The sequence below is a fragment of the Aspergillus pseudoviridinutans genome (genome assembly GCF_018340605.1).
Source record: "Aspergillus pseudoviridinutans IFM 55266 DNA, scaffold_1, whole genome shotgun sequence".
Taxonomy (NCBI): domain Eukaryota; kingdom Fungi; phylum Ascomycota; class Eurotiomycetes; order Eurotiales; family Aspergillaceae; genus Aspergillus; species Aspergillus pseudoviridinutans.
Genome location: NW_025091281.1, coordinates 2,066,929 through 2,093,599, shown reverse-complemented (window position 1 = coordinate 2,093,599; position 26,671 = coordinate 2,066,929). Strand labels below are relative to the sequence as shown.

The 26,671-nt window shown below is 51.7% G+C and overlaps 9 protein-coding genes across 9 annotated transcripts; 4 read left to right on the top strand and 5 right to left on the bottom strand.

The window, feature by feature from the left end:
• Positions 1-294: 294 nt before the first annotated feature.
• Positions 295-2,823, bottom strand: Asppvi_000743 (putative Patatin family phospholipase; the record flags this gene model as incomplete). The annotated part of the gene is made up of 3 exons (XM_043297049.1): positions 295-1,534; positions 1,607-2,448; positions 2,518-2,823. The coding sequence occupies 3 exons, from the start codon at positions 2,821-2,823 to the stop codon at positions 295-297; spliced, it is 2,388 nt and encodes a 795-aa protein (XP_043152984.1).
• Positions 2,824-3,695: 872 nt separating this feature from the next.
• On the bottom strand, positions 3,696-4,799 carry Asppvi_000742 (uncharacterized protein; the record flags this gene model as incomplete). Its single annotated transcript, XM_043297048.1, has 1 exon — positions 3,696-4,799. The coding sequence occupies one exon, from the start codon at positions 4,797-4,799 to the stop codon at positions 3,696-3,698; it is 1,104 nt and encodes a 367-aa protein (XP_043152983.1).
• An 818-nt stretch (positions 4,800-5,617) lies between these two features.
• On the bottom strand, positions 5,618-6,749 carry Asppvi_000741 (uncharacterized protein; the record flags this gene model as incomplete). The annotated part of the gene is made up of 2 exons (XM_043297047.1): positions 5,618-6,416; positions 6,502-6,749. The coding sequence occupies 2 exons, from the start codon at positions 6,747-6,749 to the stop codon at positions 5,618-5,620; spliced, it is 1,047 nt and encodes a 348-aa protein (XP_043152982.1).
• A 379-nt stretch (positions 6,750-7,128) lies between these two features.
• On the bottom strand, positions 7,129-8,502 carry Asppvi_000740 (uncharacterized protein; the record flags this gene model as incomplete). The annotated part of the gene is made up of 1 exon (XM_043297046.1): positions 7,129-8,502. The coding sequence occupies one exon, from the start codon at positions 8,500-8,502 to the stop codon at positions 7,129-7,131; it is 1,374 nt and encodes a 457-aa protein (XP_043152981.1).
• Positions 8,503-9,126: 624 nt separating this feature from the next.
• On the top strand, positions 9,127-12,820 carry Asppvi_000739 (proteasome regulatory particle base subunit RPN2; the record flags this gene model as incomplete). Its single annotated transcript, XM_043297045.1, has 5 exons — positions 9,127-9,266; positions 9,370-9,539; positions 9,597-10,117; positions 10,176-12,437; positions 12,494-12,820. The coding sequence occupies 5 exons, from the start codon at positions 9,127-9,129 to the stop codon at positions 12,818-12,820; spliced, it is 3,420 nt and encodes a 1,139-aa protein (XP_043152980.1).
• A 1,296-nt stretch (positions 12,821-14,116) lies between these two features.
• Asppvi_000738 (putative acyl-CoA dehydrogenase) lies at positions 14,117-15,934 on the top strand (the record flags this gene model as incomplete). Its single annotated transcript, XM_043297044.1, has 4 exons — positions 14,117-14,243; positions 14,308-14,573; positions 14,646-15,387; positions 15,441-15,934. The coding sequence occupies 4 exons, from the start codon at positions 14,117-14,119 to the stop codon at positions 15,932-15,934; spliced, it is 1,629 nt and encodes a 542-aa protein (XP_043152979.1).
• Positions 15,935-16,941: 1,007 nt separating this feature from the next.
• On the top strand, positions 16,942-20,346 carry spt5 (transcription elongation factor spt5; the record flags this gene model as incomplete). The annotated part of the gene is made up of 5 exons (XM_043297043.1): positions 16,942-17,046; positions 17,114-17,377; positions 17,441-18,921; positions 18,976-19,712; positions 19,772-20,346. The coding sequence occupies 5 exons, from the start codon at positions 16,942-16,944 to the stop codon at positions 20,344-20,346; spliced, it is 3,162 nt and encodes a 1,053-aa protein (XP_043152978.1).
• A 500-nt stretch (positions 20,347-20,846) lies between these two features.
• On the bottom strand, positions 20,847-23,360 carry triA (putative mRNA capping nucleoside-triphosphatase; the record flags this gene model as incomplete). Its single annotated transcript, XM_043297042.1, has 3 exons — positions 20,847-21,023; positions 21,085-21,534; positions 21,588-23,360. The coding sequence occupies 3 exons, from the start codon at positions 23,358-23,360 to the stop codon at positions 20,847-20,849; spliced, it is 2,400 nt and encodes a 799-aa protein (XP_043152977.1).
• A 1,282-nt stretch (positions 23,361-24,642) lies between these two features.
• On the top strand, positions 24,643-26,256 carry Asppvi_000735 (acyltransferase family protein; the record flags this gene model as incomplete). Its single annotated transcript, XM_043297041.1, has 1 exon — positions 24,643-26,256. The coding sequence occupies one exon, from the start codon at positions 24,643-24,645 to the stop codon at positions 26,254-26,256; it is 1,614 nt and encodes a 537-aa protein (XP_043152976.1).
• Between the last annotated feature and the right edge of the window lie 415 nt (positions 26,257-26,671).

Below are 26,671 nucleotides of genomic sequence, written 5' to 3'. Positions count from 1 at the left end.
ACTGTCTAATCAGGCCTCCTTCTCCAGAAACGCCTTTTGCAGGCATCTGTGTAACTTCCGAAATTGATGGTCTAGAACCCAAGGCAACATCACATGCGAATGAAAGCCATACAAGGCCAACATGGTGAGACATGGACTGCTGCTCGTGGTCTCACATGCTGGGCAAATGCTCGAAAACAGAGGTCGGATAGAGTGCTTCACAAACCGACCCCTTGTAGCGCCTCTAAGCGGAGTTCCCAATACCCCCCAGATGAACCATGGTGTCATTATTATATTGCCCACCCTGATTGTGCATCAGCTGTAAGAGTGACGGGCTGACGACCCAATCGAGCCCCCATGAACTGCAGGCGTCATCTGTAGTAAGCTGCGTGGAGGTGACATCGTCTTTGAGTACAACGACAATCGGGTGCTGGCATCGTCGGCAGAGTGCGTAGATGATGGCCAACGTGATGCGCCTACGGAGGGACTCATCACGGACGCGGCTGACGTTAAGGACGGCCGAGTTCGAACAGGGCTCTGCTGACCATGTCGTGATCCTGGCTGCTCACCCGCCGACGAACCCCATGAGGAGCCCCGGAGAAGTATCGGTCGCTCTGGAGAGGATAGATCCGTTTCGTAATAACCGGAGTCAATACAATATGTTCCGTCAACGGTCAGGTCCCTCGGGCCGTCATCGCTTCGATCTTGAATCTCCTGTCCAACTCCGGCTGAACGAATAACACTCAAGGTATGTGACTGCTCGGCGAGAACTACGCTATGAGACCGCCTCACTTGCGCTGTGGATCGACGGCCCGAATTGGGGCGCATTCGCTCCATTCGCTCCACTTCATGATCGTACGAGCTCCTCCGGTTGAGCATGCGTCCGCGCCCTCCACTATCAAAAGAATCGATCGAATGGCCATTCAACCCGTGATTCCTCAAGTCTACCGGGCTAGGACTGAACGCAACTCGCACGCGCATCCGCTGGATAGCCGTGTCCAATGCGAGCTCTATAGCACAGTGATTCCTGATCCGTCCGAGTTTGGGCCAGGTTGCGCGTTCTCCGCTGAGACACGCCTGAAGCATGAATTCAGTGGTCGGGTTCTTGAGGATTCGAGGAAAATTTGCGTAGAGAATCTCTGGATAAATGTTGATATCTCCGTAGTATTTCTGGTTCATTATGGATGCAGCTTTCGTGAGCGACGTGGGGAAGATACCAAGATCCGACAAGACCGTCATCCGGTGTAATATTTCGTCCTTAGCTAGATGTGTCACGGCGTGAAGCCAGCCAGGTGAGGATGACGTTTGCATTGGCCCATGGCTGGGCCCCTCATCCTTCGGAAGAAAAGGAACCACATGAGGATTCACCTGCGAGACGATGAAATGATTGACGTTGAACATCTCAGACAACATGGTCATGGGCAAATCTCCATCCACTGAGCCATCAATGTACCCCTTGTGAAAATCAGTCCAAGGGACCGCTTCTCCAGTCAATGGATCCTTGGCCATCAGCACAAAGGGCGTGAAGACCAGCGGCACTGAACAGGAAACGGCTCTATAGGAAGTCAGAACCAAGCATGGGCAAGATATTGAGAATATGTTGAGCATCAGAATAATAAAAACTTACACAGCAGACCAAATCATCACGTTGGGTGCGGTAATGTAGTTCAACAATCTTGGAAGTTCGTACACTCCGGCACTGGAGACACAAATGTTCAGTATCCTCCTGGTCCTGTTGTATGCTTCCTGAAACGTAATGTCGCCAAGCCAGTTTCGCATGACTCTAGCAAGATGTGAAATGTCCAAAAAGGAGCCGTATTTCAGAAACCGCGCTGTCTTCTGTAAGATATTCTCCTCCTTTCCTTCCTCGTCAAAGACGGCGAAATCTCCGTAAGCATAAGTATCCAAAAGCGCTGGTAACTCATCGTCCGTGCGTGTGCAGAAAACGGCACAGACAATACTGCCTGCTGAGGCGCCGGAAATAATACGGGGGAGCAGTTTTGCTTCCCACAGAGCTTTGAGTACCCCGATATGGTTCATTCCGAACGTGGCTCCTCCGGAGAATAGAAGAGCACTTCGACCAAACGCCTGTCGCGCAGCGAGGAGTTGATCGAGCATATACCTCAATTCCAACGTGTCACACTTCTTTCCAGCAAGTTCCACCAACATTGATATCGTGTCGAGCGCCGTCGTGATGTACCGGTCGATCAAGTCTTTCGTACCAACATGAGAATGTCTGTATAGCGCAACATTGCTCATATTCCCCAGATCGCGACTCAGCGAAGTGCGAATCAGGAAAAGCATCCGGCTCACGTCACAACTGATGCGGGCTTCTTCCAGCTGCCTGAGGCGCTCTTGCACAAGGCGAGGGTCGTATTCGGGACATTCGAACGTCTGTTTCCAGGTATTATTGTCCTCTAACTCGTCCAGTTCGCAGGCGCAATTCCTCCACTCCTCGTACGAGACTGCCTAGACCCATGAATGTGATTTAGCTAAGGACCGACAGCAGCAATGGAAAGAGGAAGGCTGGCGACTAACATTACGCATTCTGAGGTACAAAATCTGCTTGCGATCCTCAATATCTGTGAGAGCCTTCCTTTGCTCTCTTGAGGCTCCATCGCGATACGCATTTAGGGTATCCCCAGCCCATGACAGCGAGCTCCGCACCACCGACGGTAACGAGGGGATGGAAATCGATTTCGATAGAATATGGCGCTGCCGTGTCGGGGTTGATGAGACATTGAGCTGACTCCGGGATTTACCTCCGCCGTGACATTTAGGTTGCACAAGGGGCGAGTCATGAAAAGCGACATGGTAGTAGGCGTCACGTTGAGGGACAGCCATCCATTTGGCGAATATGGGAGGAGCAAAGAAGTTGACCAGAACAAAGCATGAAGATAGGCAAGAAGGATGCCAGACAATCTTCTGCAGTCCCCACTTTATACGTCAAGGAGAGCACTTGGAAACTAGAAGCATAGAGAATGGAAGCGAGAATGAATGGAATCATCCATTAATGAATGTGAATGTACCGCAAGCAGATGCCCTTGCCTTGGTAGTCTGTAGTCTGCAGCATAGCAACCCCAGGAAATCAGTGTGGGGTTTCTTGTCAGCAGCGATTCAGGCGTCACGCGGGCAGAGTTGGGCCTCAGGTGTGGAGTCTCCGGGGACCCATCCCTCATCGCCACATGACGCCTGCTCCAGCACTCCCTGTCTCTGTGCATCCCTCTTTTGATGCTGCTCATTATCCTGAGAACTGGGGTAAGGCGGGGCGCAGTACTTGCGCTATCTAATCAGCTATTCTCTTTTGTTCTCTCTTGATCAGTTATCTTTATGCTGGGCGCTGACGTCATCTGTCTTTTCTCCGGCCTTAGTTTTATATATATGCCTGAGTCATGATAATTCCTGTCTGGGAATACAAGCATGTGACAGGACTATCAACAGGCCAATATACAATTCGAACCTCATCAGGCTTTATATCCATGGAATTCACAGGAGAATTTGGCCGGAATCTTCATCTAGCATCTAAAGTCTAAACAGTATCCACTGAGTGAAAAGATCTATTGAGTAGAGACAATTTCCTATATCTTACAACCTCCTAGCTTGACGACCACCGTCGCCTAGCAGTCACCATACCGTTTGAGGGATGTCGACATACGAAATGGTCCCATTGTAAATTGTCGTGCTATTGGACAGTATGGTCGATCCTGCTCAGATTATTAGCCCTTCGCGTCAACTTCACCGGGACTAGAATTTGGTAGAAAAAACCTACCTCCATGAGTACTGAGGTACAGTCGATGATGGTCACCATGTTGGCGTCCAAACTTCGCTGCTGTCACCCCACCCACAGCTGCCGACCTGTTGCTGCCTCCAGGATAGGCAACGCGGAGTTCGTTCAAGGGGCCCAGAGCAATATATGCTGCCCCGTTTTCGTCCAGAGTGAAGTCGTCTGGCCCAGTCAGATTTGAAGCAACGATCTCGGATGCACCGCATGGCTTCCCGTCCTCGTTGATCTTAACTCTGGCCAAGAGACTAGCACCAGTGTTGGTCCAGTAAAGATATCCTCTGAAGACCTTGATCCCATTGACACCGATTTTCCCTTCTGAACCTGCGTAGTTCTTCTTCATCAGTGGGTCATCGATGATCACATCATATGCACCAGTCCGGACATCGATCTTATAGATCCATCCATTGTAGCAATCGGCAACCAAGATAGCGTCTTCATTGAGCGTCGTGGCTCCGTTCACGAGCTGAGAGCCCTCGAGGTCCGTGAGTTTCGTCACTGTGGCATTTGAGAGCACCTCTCCTGTCGGGGACACCTCCAAAGTACTCAAATCGACCCGGAATATGTAGTCGGTCGAGTTGGGTAACAACACCATATTCTCGTCATACTGACCAGCCACAGCCACATAGAACTCGTCATGTCTGGTCTCTGTGATTCCCAAGACACCGACATACTTGCCAGCACTGGCACCTTCGGCCCAGCTATGAATCACTATCGGCTGCAATTTCCCATCGGGATCGATCTGCAAAATACGCGGGTTGAGTAGTTCGGTGGCCAAGACTTCGCCTGAGTGTCTGATGGCAAGATTTTCGATCCAGGAACTAGGTCCAAAATTGGCGAGCTGTTTCACTTTCAGATCCGTAGGCCATTGAGAGGCTGATATAGCCGCAGTGGGAGATGCCGAAGCAAGGCTAAAGAGGGTGGAAACCAAAATGAATTCACCAGAAACGAACATGTTCACGGAAAAAAGGCAAAAATTTCCTCCGTTACTCCTCGGCGTGAAAATGTCAGAAGCGATCCATGAGGAAACACGTCGCATTCAATGCGCGGGTTATACGGTCTTATATACTTTCGACGTTTAGGGACCCGGTTCCCTAGAGTGCTTCCCCTCTTCACCCGTCAAGTCCCAAGCTCAAAAAGAGGCGTTGTGCAGCTGCTCAATAATCTTGGTCAATAGAAACCCACTTTAATTGCATTAGGCCTTTCCAGGTGTCGGCGACCCAAATCGGTAACATTTGACAAGGCTTGGTAAGTCAACTGTTATAGAGTCATGCAGATCAGTCACTTTGAAAGGCTTTTTCTTGCACCTGTKATGAATTCCAAGCCTTAGCGGCTGATTCTGTGTGTTGAACCCAAAGAAGAGTCTAGGACGGTGACGCTATGGATTGTGAGAGTTATTTAGTGCTTATGCTGACGTGGGATCGCAAGAGGCCTTTCAGGCAAGCTTCAAACACGCGGAAGTACTCCTTGGCCCTGTTTGGTTAAAACAGTAAGTACCTTTAGGCCACCCAAAACACACTTTAGCGTGTAAGCTAATTATAGGTGGACGCTTTGCTTGCGGCGGACTAGCATCATTGCGCAGCCACTATTCTGCTGTGTCCATTCTTGATGAGGACAAGCATTCTCAATGCGTGGCTAATTGAACACACCATGTCCGACTGAGTGTTATGTGGAAAAATGAGCCCTGTATCTGGTATATATCAACAGCAGAAGAATTATTGTTGGCGGCGACATTATTAAAATTGAAACTGAGGACTCATTGAGTTTATTTGACCGCGGTGCGAGGTAGGAACTTGGTATAAAGGGTCATAAAGGTTTCCTTATCGATCGTACGAGCCGTGAGCTTCGCTTGCACAATCATGGAATGTGATGTAGCCAATTTCTCAGAGCTTCGCTTGCTCGGGATTCAACACCTTTCTCGCGCCAGAAGTGGCCGGCGCCGTCGATTTCGGCCGACTGAAATTGACTGTGGGCCGCTTGAGAAAGATCACTAGCCCATTTGCGTAGTTTATGGGAGGAAGTGAAAGTGTCCTGATTCCCGTAGATCGCCAGTGTTCTGTATGAGCAGAGCTGGTCGGCTGGCTTCGGGCAGAGAATCTGTTTACTCTGTGTAGGGGTCTTTACTGCCAAGCCCGAAGAGAGCTTCGAGAAAGATGTGAGAAGTAAGTTGACAGGCGGCAGAAGAGGCGAGACGAGAAGGTATGAAATTGTTGTCCGAGTAACATCCTCAACAGTCGTGCTATATTCTCTGGAGGCGAAATTGCTTGATGTCGACGGCATGTCTGTGCCTCGAACACTCTTTATCGACAGAGTTGAGAGCTCCTTCGCAGCTTGGCGTACTTGGTGAAATGATGTAGCGCTATCGCCTTCTGAGAACAAGCCTGCTACCACATCGACTGTTGGCAGATGTGAAGCGACCATCGACCCGTAGGAATACCCTCCTAGAATGAGATGAACATCCCGACATGCGCTTCTAGAGTCACCAGTTGATTCGGCTGGTGGAGCAGGGCTCGGATCTAGGCCCCTGTCCTCCTGTCGGGTCTGGTCGTCTTTCAACGAATGCAGGTAATGGAGCATAAATCCGTAGAAGGAAACATAGTCCGCCAGTTCAGGTTTTGCTGTCCAGCTAGTTCGACCTCCAGATTCACCAGCTCCGCTATCCACTGTGTCAATAAAATATCTTCGAAGCAGCGACGGCGAAACCCATCGTGGAAAAGACGCGGCACATCCTAAAAACTCACCGGAAGTTGAAGGTGCCCACAACAAAACCGTCTCCGAGGAGCTCCCCGCCAATAAAGCCCACAACCGGGTCATCATAGCATCCTCCAAGAGGCGCATATGGATGGGCTATTATCGCACCTCGTTTGTGCCACTTGCGAGCACCATCCGACTGCTGCAGCTCGAGAGGCAAATAGAGACGGCACTCTAACTCAGTCCCGTCGTGAACCGAAGGGATGTTGAAGCTGTAAGTCGGGGCAGGAAGTTGCATCTCAATGGACACCGGCCTTTTTTACTTTGTCTTCCTGCCCTTGCTAATGGGTACAAGTTGTCGCAGTCTGTAGCCGTTGGCTTGTCAATGAAGTGTGGATATATATAGTTGTGACAAATGTTGGGACGGCCGAGGCCAAGTCGGAAACCTTCGCTAAGCGCGATCTCTAGTCCAGCACCCCAATCAGCTGCATCTTGAATACCGATAGTTAATTAGAAATGATAGATTGAATGAACAATTGATGTCTTGATTAGGCTAATATTATGCATACCATGATTTCTACTAGCCAGCATCAGCAAAGCTCTACCAATACTACAGTTCATGCCATTTCCGACAGAAATGCTAATATGGAATTACACATGTTTAACAGACTAAGTATTCAAACTTCAGGGAGTAGCCAAGCGGGATCGGGTTCGTCATCCTCGTTATCCGACCTGAAATTCGCTTCTGGAGACCTGTGTTCCGCATCCCTGAGCAAATCAGCTGGAGGCTCGGGATTGTCCACCCCAAGAGGATCTGTCATTGAATCGTTTCTATCGTCAGGAAGACGTGCATTTGTGGTTTCTCTTTCTGGGGCGGGCGATCTGTCCTCTGTAGATGCATCGAAAGCGTCAAGAAGCATCTCTCGTGCTTCACGCAGGGCCTCGAGCTCCGCTCCAATGCAACATGTGAGTAGCTTCCAATCCTTCCTCTCTGCAAGATTCAGGTGTTGCTCCACGCGATTAGTCGTATGCTCCAAATCATCTATAATAGATTGAACCTGATCATTTTCCGGATTAGCTTTCGAATATCCCTCTGGCTCGAGAAGTTGCGACTGTGTCTGGATCGACCTGCGCATCGCCGCCCTGAGTCGCTTTTCAACGCCTGAGACTTCCACCACTACCTGCTTCCATACCCCTCCGCCTTCTTCAAGAGCMTGGATCTCAGCATCTACCTCCTGTTGCTGTTTCTGTAAGTCGACTTGCTCTGTTGTCCAATGTTCGTGGGCCATCTCAAGAGTGCGGCGCTTAGGATTCAGGGAGTAGAACGTTGAAGGGCTGCTGGTAAGCGAGTCAGGCTTGACAGGAGGGTCTTTGAGAAATTTCTCGATGTCCGATTCCACAAGAGACAGAGAAGCTTTGTAAGAGGACAATTTGGATTCCATGGCATCCTCCATTTGTGCAAGTTCTCGAGTCACACGCTTATGCCTTGCTTTCATTTCCAGTAGCCTGGTTTCCAACTCCTGAATCTCTGTCTCAAGCTGATGGCTCTCCTCAAGCAGCTCCTTTGAACGATAGCTCTCCTCATTATCATGGATTGTTGATATGGCCTCCTTCAAGCCGGCTCGTTTGGTACTAAACGTGTCAATCTGTTCCAGAGCATCTGTTCTTTCATCAAGTCGGAAGCTGAGTATTTCGCGCTCCTCCTCTTTCAGTTTCAGCAAATCATAGATCGATTTGAATATTCCTTCCCGTGCTTCACGTAACCCAATCTTCCTCGCGACAGGTTGTCGGACCGGTATGGTAGACGGGCTCTTGGAGCGACTAAGTTCAGTCGGGGTGAAGCTTTGATTGGAGTTGGAGTCAGTATGAGGTGTTCCTGCGAGGCCTGCTAGGAGACCGTCACTCTGGGCGTCAATCAAGACCTGTAAACTGCGCTGTATGTGTTTCGTCTGGCGGTCAATGTAGAGAAGGGGGTCTTGCTGAGACGTAGGCATTCTCAGAGGCAACGATAACAAATTCTGCTTCGCGTTCTTAGGAAATATGGCTGACATTTTAGAAGATAAAATATGATCATCTGCAGGTGTACACTACTACACTCTCTGCGCGTTGTATTTAGAACCCAACTTATCTAGGCTTCAGTAGAGAAGGGGGAAATATCGCCTTCGATGGATGTCAAACCAGCAAAAGAAGGAAACGCAAAAAAGGGAATGTTACACCACAAAACGCCAAATAACGCAGGGAAAGAATGATCATTTGCGAAGGTGGTCATGTTGACATTTTGGCCTTTATTCCTTTTGCCGACTGTTCACCTGTTCACTATTCCATCATAAAATCACGTGACAATACTAGGGGTTTCTGCAGGATCCACGGGCGCCTTTCGTCAGCTTCAACCGTTGACGTGTGTCTGGCTGCTGCTGGAAGCTTGCTAATCAACTCACAGCTTCCTTCTCTCATCTGCACCTCGATATCTGTTTATTTTTGATTTACTACCTGTCTGTAAATTTTGTATAACTCGGTATTTGCTTCTTCCGAATCCTTTTGCCCTAGATTTGAGCTGATTCCCTTGTTCTGAAGCTCCATCTCGAAGCTATCGCCTCATCTCTCGCGATAGCAAAGCCGACTCCTTCCATCAACTACGAAAACCCGGTCTTGGAAGCAAGACATATCTTTCAAAGATGGTCGGACTTGCTTCGGCTGCCGGTCTTGTTGGCTTCCTCTCTGAACCCGATCCGGAGTTGAGAGTCTTCGCTCTGAAGACCCTCGATTCTCAAATCGACCTCCTCTGGACAGAAGTTGTTGATGCAGTGCCTCAAATGTTTGTCATTCCATCTATTATATGCATAGAATCGAATCTCCACCACATGATTCAAAAAATTTCCTGCCAGACTACTTTTCGCTAACCGACTCTTGACGTTTAGAGAGGCGTTATACGAAGATGAGTCGTTCCCAGAGCGGGAGCTCGCCGCTTTAGTTGCGGCGAAGGTTTACTATCACCTTCAAGAATACAACGAAAGCATGGTGTTCGCTCTCGGAGCTGGGAAACTCTTCAAGTTGGAGAACGGTGGCGAGTTCGAGGAGACAATCATCGGTAATTTTGGCAGTGCTCCGACTCATGTAACCTTCGACTGACCTAATTTTCCTCAAGCCAAATGTGTCGATACGTTTATCTCCTTGTCCGCTGCTCAAAGACCCGCCGCAGGCGACCCGTCTGCCAACTTGAACAATTCATTCCCGACATCGGGTGAAGGAGCCACGAGCACGTCCGCCAGCCTAACATCTCCTATCACGCCATTCTCGCAGTCCACATTGCCGTCAAAGTCATTGCTTTCTCGGCAGGAGGTGCCAGGTTTGGACGCCGCTCATCCGGGAGGCGAAGACGTGACTGTCAAGCATGATGAAACTTCTTTGGTTTTGAAACGGGGAGTTCAAGGCCAGCTGCAAGCAGTCGTCGAGCGTTTGTTCGAACAATGTTTCGTCCAGAAACGTTATCGTCAGGTCATTGGAATTGCCATCGAAGCGAAGAATTTGGACGTGCTCCGCAGGACTATTATCCGGGCAAGCGAGGATGAGAAGAAACACGGTGGATCCCGTCGAAGCGAAGAGCTCATGGAGTACGTATTGGATATCTGCATGGGAATCGTGCAGGAGCGGGCTTTTCGCAATGAAGTATGTCTACTTCTCTTTTTGCGGTCGTCAGGCCTTCCTCCGCTAACAATTGAGTCAGATCCTGAAACTCATTCTTGAGCTCCTAAACGAAATTCCTGCTCCGGACTACTTCTCGATTGCTAAATGTGTTGTCTTCCTGAACGAGCACTCCATGGCGTCCGTCATTCTTCGACAGTTGGTGGAGAAGGGCGATGCCAGGTCACTTGCTGTTGCCTACCAGATCTCCTTTGACCTTTACGACAATAGCACTCAGGAATTCCTCAAGAAGGTCCGCGAAGAAATTGCCGAACTTGTACCCGAAGCACAACCAGCCGACAGTACTAAGATGGAGAGTCAAGAGGAGCCCAAGGAGTCTGATCCTCTGCTGCAAGACCAGTCCAGCTTGGAGCAATCGAGGTCTCTTGGATCGAACGATGCCCAGGCGAAGTTATCGGATGAAGCGCGTACAGCATTCAAAAATATACTCGAGATTCTCGACGGCATAAAATCTATTCAACTCAATCTCGAGTTCCTCTACCGGAATAACAAAGCCGACATTGCCATCTTGAACAAGGTCCGCGATAGTCTGGAGGCTCGGAACTCCATCTTCCATACAGCAGTTACTCTTTCCAATGCTTTCATGCATGCCGGCACAACACATGACAAGTTCTTCCGAGACAATCTGGAGTGGCTGGGCAAGGCTGTTAACTGGTCCAAGTTCACCGCTACTGCCGCGCTGGGTGTCATTCACCGTGGTAATCTGAGCCAAGGCCAAAAGCTGCTGCAACCCTATCTCCCAAGGGAACATATTGCTGGTGTTGGCGGGTCGGGCTCAGTTTACAGCCAGGGTGGATCACTCTACGCTTTTGGACTGATCTATGCTAACCATGGTGGAATGGCTGTTGACATGATTCGGGATCACTTCAAAAAGGCTACGGAGGAGGTTGTTCAGCACGGTGGAGCGCTAGGTCTGGGTGTTGCAGGCATGGCCACTGGTGATGAGGGCATTTACGAGGATCTTCGGAACGTGCTCTACACTGACTCAGCACTCAATGGTGAGGCCGTTGGTCTGGCTATGGGCTTGGTCATGCTGGGAACCGGAAACATGAGAGCTCTTGAGGATATGATTCAGTATGCTCACGATACGCAGCACGAGAAGATTGTTCGTGGTCTGGCCATGGGTATGGCCTTGATCATGTATGGCCGCCAAGAGGCCGCTGATGAGCTGATCAACGGCCTCCTGGGCGACCCTGACCCGACCCTCCGTTACGGTGGCATCATGACTATTGCTCTTGCTTACTGCGGTACTGGCAGCAACAAAGCCGTCCGCAGGCTCCTGCACGTTGCCGTGAGTGATGTCAACGATGACGTTCGTCGTGTGGCAGTTCTCAGTTTGGGTTTCATCCTGTTCAGAAAGTACCAGAGCGTGCCTCGGATGGTTGAGCTGTTGTCTGAATCTTATAATCCCCATGTGAGATATGGTGCGGCGATGGCGCTGGGTATCTCGTGCGCTGGTACCGGGTTGGACGAGGCGATCGACCTTCTGGAGCCCATGCTGAAGGATTCCACCGATTTTGTCAGGCAGGGCGCCTTGATTGCCTTGGCCATGGTTTTGGTTCAGCAGAACGAGGCTATGAACCCCCGTGTCAGCAGTCTTCGTAAAGCAATGATGAAGATGATTGGGGACAGGCACGAAGACGCTATGGCCAAGTTCGGCTGCGCTGTGGCTCTTGGCATCATCGACGCCGGTGGTCGGAACTGCACTATCAGCCTGCAGACACAGACAGGCAACCTCAACATGCCCGGAATCGTTGGCGCGGCCGTTTTCATTCAATATTGGTACTGGTTCCCCCTCACTCACTTCTTGTCGCTCAGCTTCACACCAACTGCAGTGATCGGCGTGGATCAGAAGCTTGAAGTTCCTTTCTTCAAGTTCCATAGCAACACGAGACCTAGTCTTTTCGACTACCCTCCAKAGCAGCAGGTGAAGGCTGAGGAGGCGCCTGAAAAAGTCAAGACCGCTGTACTTTCGACGACCGCTCAAGCGAAGCGTCGCGCTCAACGTCGTGAGAAACAACAACGACGTGAGAGCATGGATGTTGATCAGACGCCTACGACACCTAAAGTGTCGGATCAGCTCCCCGAGAAGATGGAGACCGACGAAGGTGTGGAGAAGGGCGAGGAAGAGGCCAAGGAAGGAGAGAAGGGCGCTGGTGAAGGTCCGAAGAAGAAGGCCGAGCGGGAGAAGGTCGGATATGAACTCGAAAACATGTCCAGGGTTCTTCCTGCTCAGCTCAAGTACCTCACATTCCCAGACCCGCGGTACGAGCCGGTAAAACGGGTAAGTTTTAATCACATCTATCCATTCCAGAAAATTTGCTAATCTTGCATCAACAGCCTACCGGAGGAGTTGTCGTTGTGTTGGACAAGAACCCCGAAGAACCTCGAGAAACAATTGAGATGAAAGCAAGCAAAGAAGTCAGACAACCCGCAGCCACCGCAGAATCGCTTCAAGATCGGCTGCAAGCCGCCATTGGCGCCGCGGCCTTGCAGACACCCCAACGCGATGCTGGTCGGATGCCTCTGGGTGCGGATGCCACCGCAGCCGCAGGGGCAGCGGCCGCCGCTGGTGTCCTGACCGCTGTGGATGAGGATGAAGAAGGTGGCGAGGAAGCCCCTGTGCCGGAGGAGTTCGAGTACGAGTCTGAAGGCTTGGAAGAGTAAACGCTGGCATTGTGATACATATCTAAGCGGCGGTTGTACTACTAGATTAATGATGATGTCGCTTCTACTTCAGCGAGGGAAATGAGAACCACCCGTGCTTCAAGTTCACTACTTTCGCAACTTAGACGTCAAGCCTTAGCCTATTCATTTTGTAGATCTGATGGTATGTGATGCTTTCGCAATGTAGGATCTTGTTGGATCGTTCAGCACTGAGCCCTAAGAAGTGGAGGAACCATCAAAAGAAAGGTGTAACTCGAGACTTGTTTACTATCTATCGCAACAGATGCTTATATGCAGCCAGGAATCGTTACTGTCATCGAAGTGTGAAGATTAACCAACCACACGCATAGGGCATTTTAACCAGCGCATCGGAGAAATCTTGGTGATATGAACCGGCTGAAGAAAGCCATCCTGATCCATGACCCATGTCTCCGAACCAGTTGATCAAAATGAGCCGATCAGAATCTTAGAGCGAATTCACATGGGAGGTGCTCCTGAACAGCCTATATGTACGGAGTAAGGTAGTACCGGAACAGTACCTCCGTCGTCTGTTGAGACGGGAGTTCGCGCTGATTGCTCAATCTGGACTAAGGCGACATCATGTGTGGGAGGCTACTACCTCGGCAGATTCCTAATACGGGCGATCAGCACACGTGCCGCCATGACGCAGGCGGACGGTCAACGGCCAATAGCAGAACACACAATCACCGGCGGATGACCCTGCAGAGCATCATCTGGCCGAGGTGTTTCGCGTGTAAGCTGTGGTTGATTTTTGGGGGGCATGGCAGCCAGCCAGTCATCACTCACCATGGCTGCTGTTCTGCTCTCTGCATGTGAAAGATGGCCAAATACCACCCTGCAGGCGTCGCTACTGTTCTTCTTGTCATCAATAAATCTACCGACAATAACAAGCACTAAGGCCTTGAGAACGGGGTTCAGTGGGCTCTTTTGGGCGGTTCCTCCGAAAGGGATATCCACTACCTGTACATTTTTCACGCCATTTACTGGCCGTGCTGGATAGCGCAGCCATATCATCACTGCTCGTCCTCATTATATCCTGGAACTCCGAGGTGGAGGGATCCGCTCGTTGTCCCGAATTTCCTAGGCCTATATCTATCCCCGAGTCCTCTCTTGTCTCTTACCCCAGATTGTTTCTCTGTCCCTCACTTTTTTGACCAGACTCTACCCCATACCCCAGGTAGCTTTTTGTTCTAACTGCGTGGGTTGCAGAGATATACACTAGGCTTGTATCTATACTTTCGTTTTTGCTCATAACATCTGTTTATATAGACAATCATGTCCAAAACATTCTCCAAGGACGACGTGGCGTCGCATAACAAGCCAGACAACCTCTGGGTTATCATCGATGAGGATGTCTACGACTTGACCAAGTTCCAGGACGATCACCCTGGTGGAAAGAAGAGTACGTCGTTGTCACATGCTAGAGTCGAAAATTAGTCGCGCCGACGCTGACAGTGCGCATCTAGTTCTCACGCGAGTGGCGGGCAAGGATGCTTCGAAACAGTTTTGGAAATACCACAACGAGGGGATCCTGAAGAAGTACAAGGGTCAACTGCAGATTGGTTCTCTAGATTCTAAGAAGGCTACTGCTCCTGCCCCTGCCCCTGCTAAGAAGGAGGCGCCCCGGCCTCAAGCTGCAGCGCCGGTTGATGTTGCTGCTGCGAAGTCCGACGAGCCCCTGGAGCCTTACGGCGAACTGATTCCCTTCGCGGACCCTTCATGGTACCAAGGTGTACGTTCCCTTTTCAAGTATCCTTCTTACTGCGGTTTTGAAACGTCCCGCTGATCTTCTGAATGACTGCAGTACCACTCGCCCTACTTTAACCAAACTCACGCAGCCCTACGCGCAGAAGTCAGGCAATGGGTGGAGACCGAAATTGAGCCCTACGTTACCGAATGGGATGAGGCTAAGAAGGTGCCTGACAGCATTTACAAGCAGATGGGTGAGAGAGGATACCTTGCTGGTTTGTTGGGAACCAAGTACCCCGTCAAACACACCCGCAACAGGGTCCAGTCGGTTGCGCCTGAGAATTGGGATCTCTTCCACGAGATGCTGCTCACCGACGAATTGTCCCGCGCTGGCAGTGGTGGCCTGGTTTGGAACTTGATTGGCGGCTTCGGTATTGGTTGCCCGCCTCTGGTCAAGTTCGGCAAGCAGGCTCTGGTTGATAGAATCCTGCCTGGCATTCTGGCTGGTGACAAGCGCATCTGTCTCGCCATCACCGAGCCCGATGCGGGTAGTGATGTTGCCAACTTGACATGCGAAGCCAAGCTGTCGCCTGATGGCAAGCACTATATTGTCAACGGTGAGAAGAAGTGGATTACCAATGGTATTTGGTCCGACTACTTCACCACTGCTGTTCGTACCGGCGGGCCCGGCATGAATGGCATCAGTGTTCTCTTGATTGAGAGAGAGGCGGGTGGTGTCAGCACCAGACGGATGGATTGCCAGGGTGTGTGGAGCAGTGGCACCACCTATGTTACCTTCGAGGACGTCAAGGTGCCCGTTGAGAACCTGATCGGCAAAGAGAACCAGGGCTTCAAGGGTGAGTTGTTACCTCTAAAGTGCCCCCAAACACAAATACTGACTATATTCTAGTTATCATGACCAACTTCAACCACGAGAGAATTGGTATCGTTATTCAGTGTGTCCGGTTCGCTCGTGTTTGCTACGAAGAAGCTATGAAGTACGCCCACAAGCGTAGGACCTTCGGCAAGAAGCTCATCGACCACCCTGTCATTCGCATGAAGCTGGCGCACATGGCTCGCCAGATTGAGGCAACATACAACTGGCTTGAGAACGTCATTTATCAGTGCCAGTCCATGGAGGAAACCGAAGCGATGCTCAAGCTGGGTGGTGCCATTGCTGGTCTCAAGGCTCAAGCAACTACCACTTTCGAATTCTGCGCCCGTGAGGCAAGTCAGATCTTCGGAGGTCTCAGCTACAGCCGCGGAGGTCAGGGTGGCAAGGTTGAGCGCTTGTACCGTGATGTTCGTGCCTACGCTATCCCTGGTGGAAGCGAGGAGATCATGTTGGACCTCAGCATGCGCCAGAGCTTGCGGGTGCACCAGATGTTCGGCATGAAGCTCTAGTTTTTGCTTGGATATGAGATTGCAGAGTATATAGATATCCATCTTCTGTTTTAACTTTCCTGATTCCAAGTTGCGCATTGCGCCTGATTCGGATCCCATTTGGTGTGTTTGTACCATAGGAGTATGAATTGATTCTACCTTTCCAGATCATGCCTGAGGAAGTACTCATGAACTCTTCGTATTCAAGTATGCTCGATGGTAAAGCCTTTGCAACGACAAGCTAAGATCTGATGAGATAATTTAAAAATCGGGGTATACAATATATTATGCCAGCATCGATGTGGAGAAATAAGTGCTTAGATATAGAAATCTTGAAGTCGAGACTCGAAGATTTGATGTGTATCGATTGACTGCGGTTGTGTTGCTCAGTTTGCTGCTGAGTTCCGACCGAGGGGCCTCGGGGTGCGCATTCAAACCACAAGCGCAGTCACCCTTTGCTTATTGCGCTGCCACCTGAAAGTTCCCTCGCCTTGGAGCTCAACCCAACTCTTTCCCTGCCGATTCACGAAAATAGCTGCTCGCAATATCAGACTCTGGGGAGCAGCTGTATACTTCGCATTCTCTCACCTTTCAGGCCGATTTTCCGTCTCGGAAAGGCAGGAGCCCCATTCGTCGCGGTCGCGGAGTCGGCGAACGAACGGAGAAGTTGCCGCTCGACTGTCTGGCCAACTTCGACGCCCTGATCTTTCGATCGTCGTCCTTCTCGTACTTTGGACTTCAATCGGACGCTCTATTTTCCCGGTTGCGAGCTAGGCTACTGTCTATTTTAACCTGTCGACAACCCCCCGTCGCAACTGTTTGCTCTTTGAATCTTTTCGCACCCTTGGGCTACCTCGAGCTCGATAGCGGAATCGCCTCGTTTCGCCTTTAGAAAGGATCGGGGTGCACTTGTGTTTGAATCCCAACCTCTCAGAGATCAACGCACGGGCTCTTGACGTTCACTGTGAAATCCCAGCGAGTATACCAAATCCGTCTCATTATACAACATCTACGCCCCGACCTACAATATGTCACGGAATTTTCTGAACGAGGACTTTGGGTCCGACGAAGAGGACGACGACTTTAATCCGGCGCCTGCGGAAGAGTCTGATGAGGAGGATGTCAAGCCACAGGTACGTGTATACAAAGATCAACTCAGTTGGCTGAGATCGGTACAAACGCTTACACTCTTTGGGATAGTCTACGAGTCGCGGCCGGATTGGCGAGGACGAGGAAGACGAGGACGACCATGCCGATGTTAGGCCCGAGAGGGCCGACCGAGAGGGGAGTGAAGACGACGTAAGGGAAGACATCGGTGCGGATGAGGCCGACGCTGGCGGTGACAGAGGTGAGGGAGAAGACGAGGAAGAAGGTGAAAATGATGAGGACGAGGACGAGGAAGAGGAGGAGGATGAGGACGAGGAAGATGAAGATGAGGACGAAGATGAGCAAGACGTCTCGTCGGTGAGTGATGTGGCTTCCTTACTGAGCTGATGGCAGATCTAATTTTGGCTGTCTTACAATCAGGGCCGTCCGAGAAAGCGAAGAAAGAGATTGGCCGGCGTGCATGCTCTCATCGATACGGAGGCCGGTGTCGATGAAGAAGAAGACGAAGCTGAAGACGAGGAGGATGAGATGGAGTTTGGCGCAGAGATGCACCCGGACGATCTGGATGCGCTCCCCGCTGGCGCGGAGACAGACGACCGCCGGCACCGACAACTAGATCGCCAGCGTGAGCTCGAGGCAAGTATGGATGCTGAGAAGCAGGCGCAGTTGCTCAAAGAACGTTATGGCCGAAACCGCGCCGCCGCTACCGATGCCGTTGTCGTGCCGAAGCGGTTGCTTCTTCCCAGTGTTGATGATCCCAGTATCTGGGGTGTCCGTTGCAAAGCCGGCAAGGAGCGTGAAGTGGTATTTGCGATTCAAAAGCGGATCGAAGAGCGGCCGCCCGGCTCTCGGAAACCCATCAAGATCATTTCCGCCTTTGAGCGTGGGGGTGCCATGAGCGGTTACATCTACGTCGAAGCGCGCAGACAGGCTGATGTGATGGAGGCGCTGGAAGATATGTCAAACGTCTATCCGCGGACAAAGATGATCCTGGTTCCCGTCCGAGAGATGCCCGATTTACTTCGAGTTCAGAAATCCGAGGAGCTCAACCCTGGCGGATGGGTTCGCATCAAGCGCGGCAAGTACCAGGGTGATCTGGCGCAAATTGAAGAAGTGGACACAAACGGCTTGGAGGTTACAGTGCGCTTGGTCCCACGGTTAGATTATGGCTTGAATGAGGACAGTGGAGCCCCTGTAGTCGACATCAAGAGAAAGCGCCCAGGCATGGCTTCAGGAGGGCCTCGGCCTCCTCAGCGACTGTTCAGCGAGGCTGAAGCGAAGAAAAGACATGGAAAGTACTTGTCAGCTACGTCTGGCTTGGGCGGAAAGTCGTGGAGCTACCTCGGTGAGACATACATCGACGGTTTCTTGATCAAGGACATGAAGGTACAGCATCTTATCACAAAGAACGTCAACCCCCGTCTCGAGGAGGTTACTATGTTCGCTCGAGGCTCTGATGACGGTACCTCGAACTTGGACCTTGCATCGCTTGCGGAGACGCTCAAAAACTCGACGGCCGAGGAATCATATCTTCCAGGTGACCCAGTCGAGGTGTTCCGAGGCGAGCAGCAGGGCTTGGTCGGTCGCACCACTTCGACCCGCGGAGACATCGTTACCTTGCAGGTAACTGAAGGTGATTTGGCCGGGCAGATGATTGAAGCTCCAGTCAAATCTCTTCGCAAGCGCTTCAGGGAAGGTGACCATGTCAAGGTCATTGGCGGCAGTCGATATCAGGATGAGCTGGGTATGGTGGTACAGGTCAAAGACGATACTGTGACGCTACTCAGTGATATGAGCATGCAGGAAATTACCGTCTTCAGCAAGGATCTCAGGCTCTCTGCCGAGACTGGTGTCGATGGGAAGTTGGGCATGTTTGATGTGCATGACCTCGTTCAACTAGAGTAAGTTCTCTCTTGCTGGGTTAGTATGTTCTTTGTTCGCTGATCTTGTCCCAGTGCCTCCACTGTTGCTTGCGTTGTCAAGGTCGATCGTGAGTCGTTGAGGGTCCTAGACCAGAACGGGTCTATTCGCACTGTTCTTCCGTCACAAGTCGCAAACAAGATTACGCCGCGTCGGGATGCGGTGGCCACCGATCGCAATGGTGCTGAAATTCGAATCGGCGATACTGTGCGGGAATTGTATGGAGACCAGAGGAGCGGCGTCATTCTTCACATTTACCGCTCGTTCCTGTTCTTGCACAACAAAGCACAAGCAGAGAATTCAGGTATCATTGTGGTCCGTACGACCAATGTTGTCACTGTGTCGGCGAAGGGTGGCAGATCCACCGGGCCCGACCTCACCAAGATGAATCCGGCTTTGATGAGAAACGGCATTCCTGGTGCTTCAATGGGTCCTCCCAAAAGTTTCGGCCGTGACCGGTTGGTTGGCAAGACCGTTCAAGTGCGTAAGGGGCCGTACAAGGGGCTGGTCGGTATTGTGAAGGATTCGACAGATGTACAAGCACGTGTGGAGCTTCACTCGAGGAATAAACTGGTGACGATTCCCAAAGACGTTCTCATTGTCAAGGATCCTGTCACCGGCCAAACGCTGGATATGTCTCGAAAGGGTGGACAGCGTGTGCCATATGGTGCTTCCGCAGCGCCGCCATCCGGATGGGCAGGCGGACGTACGCCTGTGGCAGCGGCAGATTCATCCAGAACGCCTGCGTGGGGTGGGGCATCCTCGGCTCGAAGTAAGTGTTTATTTACTACCGTTTATGGTGGGAAAGGTCTGAGGCTAACTGGTATTCAGCACCCGCTTGGGCAGGCATCAGCGGTTCTCGCACCCCAGCATGGAAGATGGACGGATCGCGCACATCGAACCCTTACGATGGGAGTCGGACCGCATACGGAGGCGTTGGCTCCCGCACGCCAGCCTGGAACGCCGGCGCGCGAACACCCTACGACTCCGGCTCTGGATCGAGCGGCTTTGATGCATTCGCGGCAGGCTCACGAACGCCAGCTTGGGGAGCTGCCAACGCCGGCGGCCGCACGCCGGCCTGGTCCGCAAACTCCTCGGCTGGAAGCGGGAATAGAGATTCTCGCGGCTACGACGCTCCCACTCCCGGTGGGGCCTATTCTGCTCCCACCCCAGGGGCCTATACCGCACCAACCCCCGGGGCCTCCGCACCTACGCCTGGTGCCTGGGCTGACAGCGCCCCGACACCGGGGGTCTTCAATGCACCGACCCCCGGCGGCCTCTCAGGTCGTCCGTATGATGCACCCACGCCGGCCATGGGTGGTGCGGCCGCGACCCCAGGCGCTGGAGCATATGGAGACGGTGAGGATGGCGGGCCTCGCTATGACGAAGGAACACCCAGCCCTTAAGAGTATGATTGCAGCGCACAAAAAAGGCGAATCTTTTGGAATGTATTCTACATTGCCGGTTTTTTGCTTATTTTTTCCCAAATACAGATGGACAATGTATAATGCGTGGTCAGTCGGTTCACTTCATACTTCAATAGTTGTATTCTAGACATATACACGGCGGACTCAATATGATGTACACCTTGTCAATTTGAAGCTGGATTGTAATCAACCGTATGGGCTTCGATCTATATGCTCGCCTTGAATGAAAAGTTGCAAAGGCAATGAATATTCGACATATCGTATCAGTCATGTCATGTCACGATTTCAGGCTCTTTCCGTCACCCGTCGACCTGACCATTAAAAATAAAACTAGAATGGATATGTATTAACACAGTCAAGAAGGTTAAGGCAATTCCATCCAAGGAGGAAGGTAGTAGTCTGTATTTCTTCTACCTGGAAGAGAGGGTGCAGTAGCGATGATACGTGGTTTTTGAAGCCTGCCGACCTGGCATGCAATATCAAGAAGGAGGCGGCACCGCACGCGCCAGCACGCGGATGTTATCCACAAATCCCTTGACAAGGTCTTCGTATTGGTTCTGTGGGTCACCGGCCATGGCTAGCTGGCCCTGACGGCGGATCTCAGCGGCGGAGGCCTCGATCTCGAGTTCGTGTTCGAAGTCGCCTTTGCTAGGGGGCTGGGTCATCGTCAGAACTGGTTCAGAAGTCGGGGACGGACTCCAGAAAAGAAAGGCTTACCTCTGATTTGGCAACCTGGGTCAGGTCGATCTGGTATGCCAAATGTCTGTAGCTCATGCGGTCTTTGTTTCTATCTCCGCCGCGGCCGCCTCGGCTGTCTACCATTGGGAGGTGACTGACGTCGCCTTCGTAGCTCATTTCGAGGTTGACGCTGATTCGCCAATCTACACTTGTGCGCGGACTGTGCACGTCCATGTCGGCGATGCGGCATTTGACGATCTTAGCGAGCACCTCGCCAGTGCGCTGGTCGACTGTGACGCGGACCTTCGGTTTGTGACGGGGATTGAGGTTCTGTCTGATGACAGGTGGAAGCTCGGATGGCGAAATTTCATAGAATGTGTCTCGCTCTTTTTTGTGAGCGTAGGATAGGGGAATTCGACCTTGATTTGTTTGAGGCATAGATGCTTTCACGGCTTCGTTGAGAAAGTTGTTCATTGCCCGATGTTGTGACTGAAATACTTGTTAATTAAGCGGCCCAGGGTAGACGTAGAAAGGGTACTCACAAGTGTCATGGAACTTTCGAATGCAGTCCGAAAACGAGGGTTTTCCTTGTTAATGACGCTTTCCGTTAAGATCGGGAGGCTGAGCCTCTCGCCGCGATCCATGTCGATAAGGTGCCCTAACTTAGCTTCCACCTCGATGATGGCCCCCTGGCCTGCCGCAGCTGTGCCGGCGGGAGCAGCAGTAGCATCGTTCCTGAGCACTACATGCTGGAACAAAAAGTCGCACACAAGCTTGGTAATCTCCTCATGAGGTATGAACCCGGTGATCGAGGGTTCCCATGGCCCTAAGCTACCTGTTGGGAGAGCCGGAGCGGCCGGGGCTGGGGGTAGCCGGGCTACTGGAGGGCCGTTGACAGGTGGGAGTTCCGACTTGGTCACAACTGTTGCGGCGGTCGAGGGCGCGATTGCAGCGGCTGGCGCTTGTGAAGGGGCGGACCGTCGGCGTGCTTCAAACGGATTCTGGACCGAGTCTCTGAGATGTTTCGGGATTGGTGGGTGCGGGTTTGGAATCATCGGGCATCGCCCTTTGGTGCGAACAGACCGCTGAGCGAAGACAGGGGGCTCAATATATCGTCTTCTCCTCCGCTTCGCAGGACGGTCACTCGCATCGGGTCTGAAGTCGGGAGTAACATCCATCTTGGTCGGAAATGCGTCTCCAGTGAGGGGTTCGTTGGGCTTGAATGACTGGGACGCAGGCGAGCTGTTTATTTGAGACGTCGTTGGCGCGGTATGAGCGTCCACAGGAGCAACGGGCGATTGCGACATATTCATTGTTGACGCTGTGGAGTTCTCCCTCATTGCGCCGTCCCCAGTGCGACTGCTCTGCGCTGCAAACCTCTGTTCGGAAGTCGACGTCATGCTTCCTTGTCGGGACGCTGCAGGATAGGCAGTCTTGGGGCTCACGCTTTCATCCGATTCTCGCCTGTCAACTCCTGGAGGAAATTGTCGCGGTGTCTGCTCCCGGTGTCTCGAACCCTGACGCGAAGCTCTTGGCATTGAAGTTGGAGACATGTGGACTTGAGAGTCCGGGCCAACCCAAGGACTTGAGCCATGATGTGATTGAGAGTCATGACCGGAGGATTGAGGACGTGTGGACGGTGTTGTTTGACGAGGTAGAACTGTGGCAGCGGATGCTCGAGGAGTACCTGGCAACGACCCGTGCGCGGGGGGTGAGAACAGTTGTGATGGATGCGACTGCGAAGCAGCCGAGGAAGGGCTTTCTCTGGGTGGGAATGAGTGGTTGGTCGCGGATGGAGGGGAGAGGACAGACTGGATGGACTGCGATCGCTGCTGCGCGAAATACGACTGCTGCTGTTGCTGTTCCGGGAAAGGGCCCGCAGAACTCGCGGGTTGCGGGGTGTATGGAGAGGCCAACGGTGCAGCCGCGTTATAACCGGCGGACGCAGAATAGGAGTCACGCGAGCCGGAGGAAGCAAATGGAAGAGCTGGAGTGGGCGGACTCTGGCCTCGTTGGGATCGCGGACCAGCACTCAGCGCAGAGGCCGGATGATACTGGAAAGGCGATTGTATTGAGCCATAGGAAGACGATCGCTCTGGAGACGCCTGAGGCCTCTGCAGTGGAGGTGGCTGAGGGGGCTGTTGTTGGAATCCAGAAGGATGGGAAGGCGACGAGGACGAGGGCGATGCGGTGACTTGTTGCGGTTGACGTGGAGGATACACGGATTCAGTTCGAGAAACCGATTGCTGCGACGGAGCAGGGGCAGCATCGGAGGTGCCAGTGGCATCGGTGTTCATAATCGTGCGCAAATCCATAATGGATACTATTCACTAGAAGTCACTGAGGCGAGGAAGGCGAGGAAAGGGGAGGTAAAGAAGATAAAATGACCAAGCCAGACATCCAGATTAAGAAGGGTTATATAAAAAGAAGCACAGGGGCTCCGTCGTCGCAATGGGATGCGTCGAGGGGCCACTGTTCTTTGTCTTCTTCGAAAGGAAAGGAGGGAAGAAAAGAGGGAGAACAGAAAGGAAGAATTGAGAKGGGGATAGGGATGAAAAATAAAGGAATGACTCTGGTGTCTTTCGTAGGGACGGTTCGATTGGACGTTGAGGATAAATTCGGACAACAAATGTGCGATGACGATGGAGACGGAGATGGAGATGGAGATAGAGTGGATGAGACGGAGAGAATTTGGAGAAGCCAAAAAGTTTGGCTGGTTTGGTTGACCTAGCTGCCGGGAGAGCGATGGACAACGAGAGCCATCGCATCTCCCGACTTTCTATCTAATTGATTCTCTCTAAGCAATTCCTGAAGCTATCGAGGTAGATTCATCAATGCACGGGAAATTCCATTAAATCTCCGTTCTCCGTGTGCCCTCACCGTGGATCAAAGCTGAGGTCATAGTAGAGCTATTATATAGAGCCAATTCAACAGAGCTTCCACAGAGTCTTGGATGCTAACTGGATTATACTTTCACAAACAGTAGAGTTATTGATGCATAGTAAAACCCACCTACTCGAGAATACCCAGCATCAAGCAGATAGATAGATGTTTTGTTGACTTCGGACAGGATTGGTGATCGGCACCAGTTGACAACGGAAACAATGAGGCTGTCTGATTTGTCCTCTTCCTTCTCACTCCCCTCTACTCCACCACTTTCTTTTGCCATCAATCTCCCTCTCTATAGTCAGTCGTTCTTTTTTTCCTCACTATCTTTCTTTCTTTTTCATGTTATATCGGTGTCCACAACAGGTGAGAGCCTCTTGAACCTCTAATTTCAGAGATTATGCGACGAGTCTAACAATTGAGGTTTTGTCCTCAGAATGTCTACCGGTTTGCTTTAGCGCCTTGCCGATTGATGGACTCTTGAAGGAACACGTCTGCATCTTGAATATACCCTTTATCGCCTACTGTTGAATATCTTAAGCTGACGACTTTGTCTGAACATTTTCCCCCGATTTTTCAAACGACTGGATCGTTTTGAATCGCCTTGTCGATCTGATTGCGCAATCAGACCCGGTTTATACCAGTATATGGAGTGCTGGCTCTCGCCAACGCTTCGCACAAACTCATACCTGATCCAAACGTCCTCACGACATGTCGCTGGCTGACAAAGACACTCGGACTGCTCCTGCGATCCATGATATTCCCCTCGATGACCTAGAGTCAGGCCCCTATGGAAGCAAGTCGTCCTTCAACTGGACAAATCTATCCGACTACACCCCCTCCAATGTGCTCGCACGTCCGGATCGGCTGTCTTCACACGTACAGCACGTCACAGACCACTGGCAGGAATATTTAGAACGTTGGCTTAAAAGATTGGGCATCGCTCTCACACCGAGCTATCTGCAACATCTGGTGGGCGGGGAGCCTCCCCAGTCCACGAAACTCCATGCGATCGCGGCGCTGGATGGCTTGAGAGGCTGGGCCTGTCTGTTGGTCTTCAATTTTCATTTCCTCTTCACCTACACATGGAAAGTCGCAGTGGGGTGGGGTTTCAATAACGAGAATTACGGGATCCTTCACCTTCCCATCGTTCACCTCCTTGTCTCCGGCCACATCATGGTTGCTATCTTCTTTGTGATTTCGGGATATGTGCTATCCTACAAGCCTCTGAAGATGATCCGTGCTCGCTCCTGGGAGCAAACATTGGCTACTTTAGCGTCCTCGACCTTTCGTCGCGGTCTCCGGCTGTACATTCCCTCCATTGTCGGCATCGCCCTGGTCTTCGTTGCCGTGCGTCTCGGCGTCTACAACTACTCGCTTAAAGTCCTCCATGAAGGGCACACCATCCTTGGCACAAACGAGCAGCATCCTCCTCTGATGAGGTCCTTTACCAAGCAATTCTGGGACATGTACCTCGCGGTGGTGCACCTCATGGACCCTTGGAACTGGGCGCTCTACTACAACTATTACAACCCACACCTGTGGACGATCCCAGTGGAGTTCCGGTGCTCGATTGTCCTGTTCCTCACCATCATCGCAACCTCGCGCATTACAGCCGTTGCTCGCCTCTCCCTGGTTAGCGGCCTAGTCTGGTTCTGTATGCGCTGGGGCCGGTGGGACGTCGTCCTGTTCCTGTCCGGCATGCTCATGGCTGAAGCCGACCTGATCAACGGTACATGGGAGCGCCCAGCCGCAGACGAAAATCTCATGCACCGCACCCGTTCCACCCTCTCCCGCCTCTCAAGCCGCAAATTCTGGATTGCTCTCTTCATCTTCGGCCTCTATCTCGGCTCTGCTCCGAACACAGGCTACAAATGGACCCCCTTCTACATGTGGACCTGGAGAATCACCCCCAAGACCTACCCCGAACCCCACCGCTTCCCGCAGACGCTCGGCGCAGTCCTGATCGTCTTCAGCATAAACCACTCCAAGGATATCCAGAAACTCTTCGTCAACCCACTGTCGCAATATCTGGGCAAAATCTCTTTTGCCTTCTACATCGTCCATGGCCCCATCCTGCATTCCCTGGGCTACTCGCTTATGCCGAATATCTGGAAAATCACCGGTAAGGAGACAGATTTCCAGTACTGCCTGGGTTTCTTGATCGGGTGGCTCATTTGCTTGCCCGTTTCCCTCTGGGCGGGCGACGTCTTCTGGCGCGTCGTCGACATTCCCAGCGTCAAATTCGCCCGGTGGGTGGAGGATAAAGTGCTTGTCAAGATGACCGGGCGGCAGAATTCAACGCCGAACGCACATATTCACTAAGCACGTTAATGCCGTCTCCCAAACTAGTCACTAATCGGTGTTGGGTGTTAATGGCAATGGCATTTTCAATTCGCAAACCGCTTGGTCTGCCCTTTTCCCGTTTGCGCTGTACATATTACATCCCTACCTGGAGTAGAAGTAAATAGACTTAGATTGGAGGAATCTCTATATACCTTCTTGAATTTTGCCACACGTGAGCCCTCACCCTGGCACAGTCAAGCACTGTAGGTTTTCTCTGATTCAATTCAGTCAATCATTCAATCATCACTCATCCAGTTCGCTCCATATACCGGCATGCATGACTTCATTTTTCATCACCCGTCGGATAGAACGATAAGCAAGGCAAACCAAGGCTCAAGATAGATGCGAAAGTAAGGAAAAGGGAACAAAAGGGGAATAAATAGAAGTTGTCTAG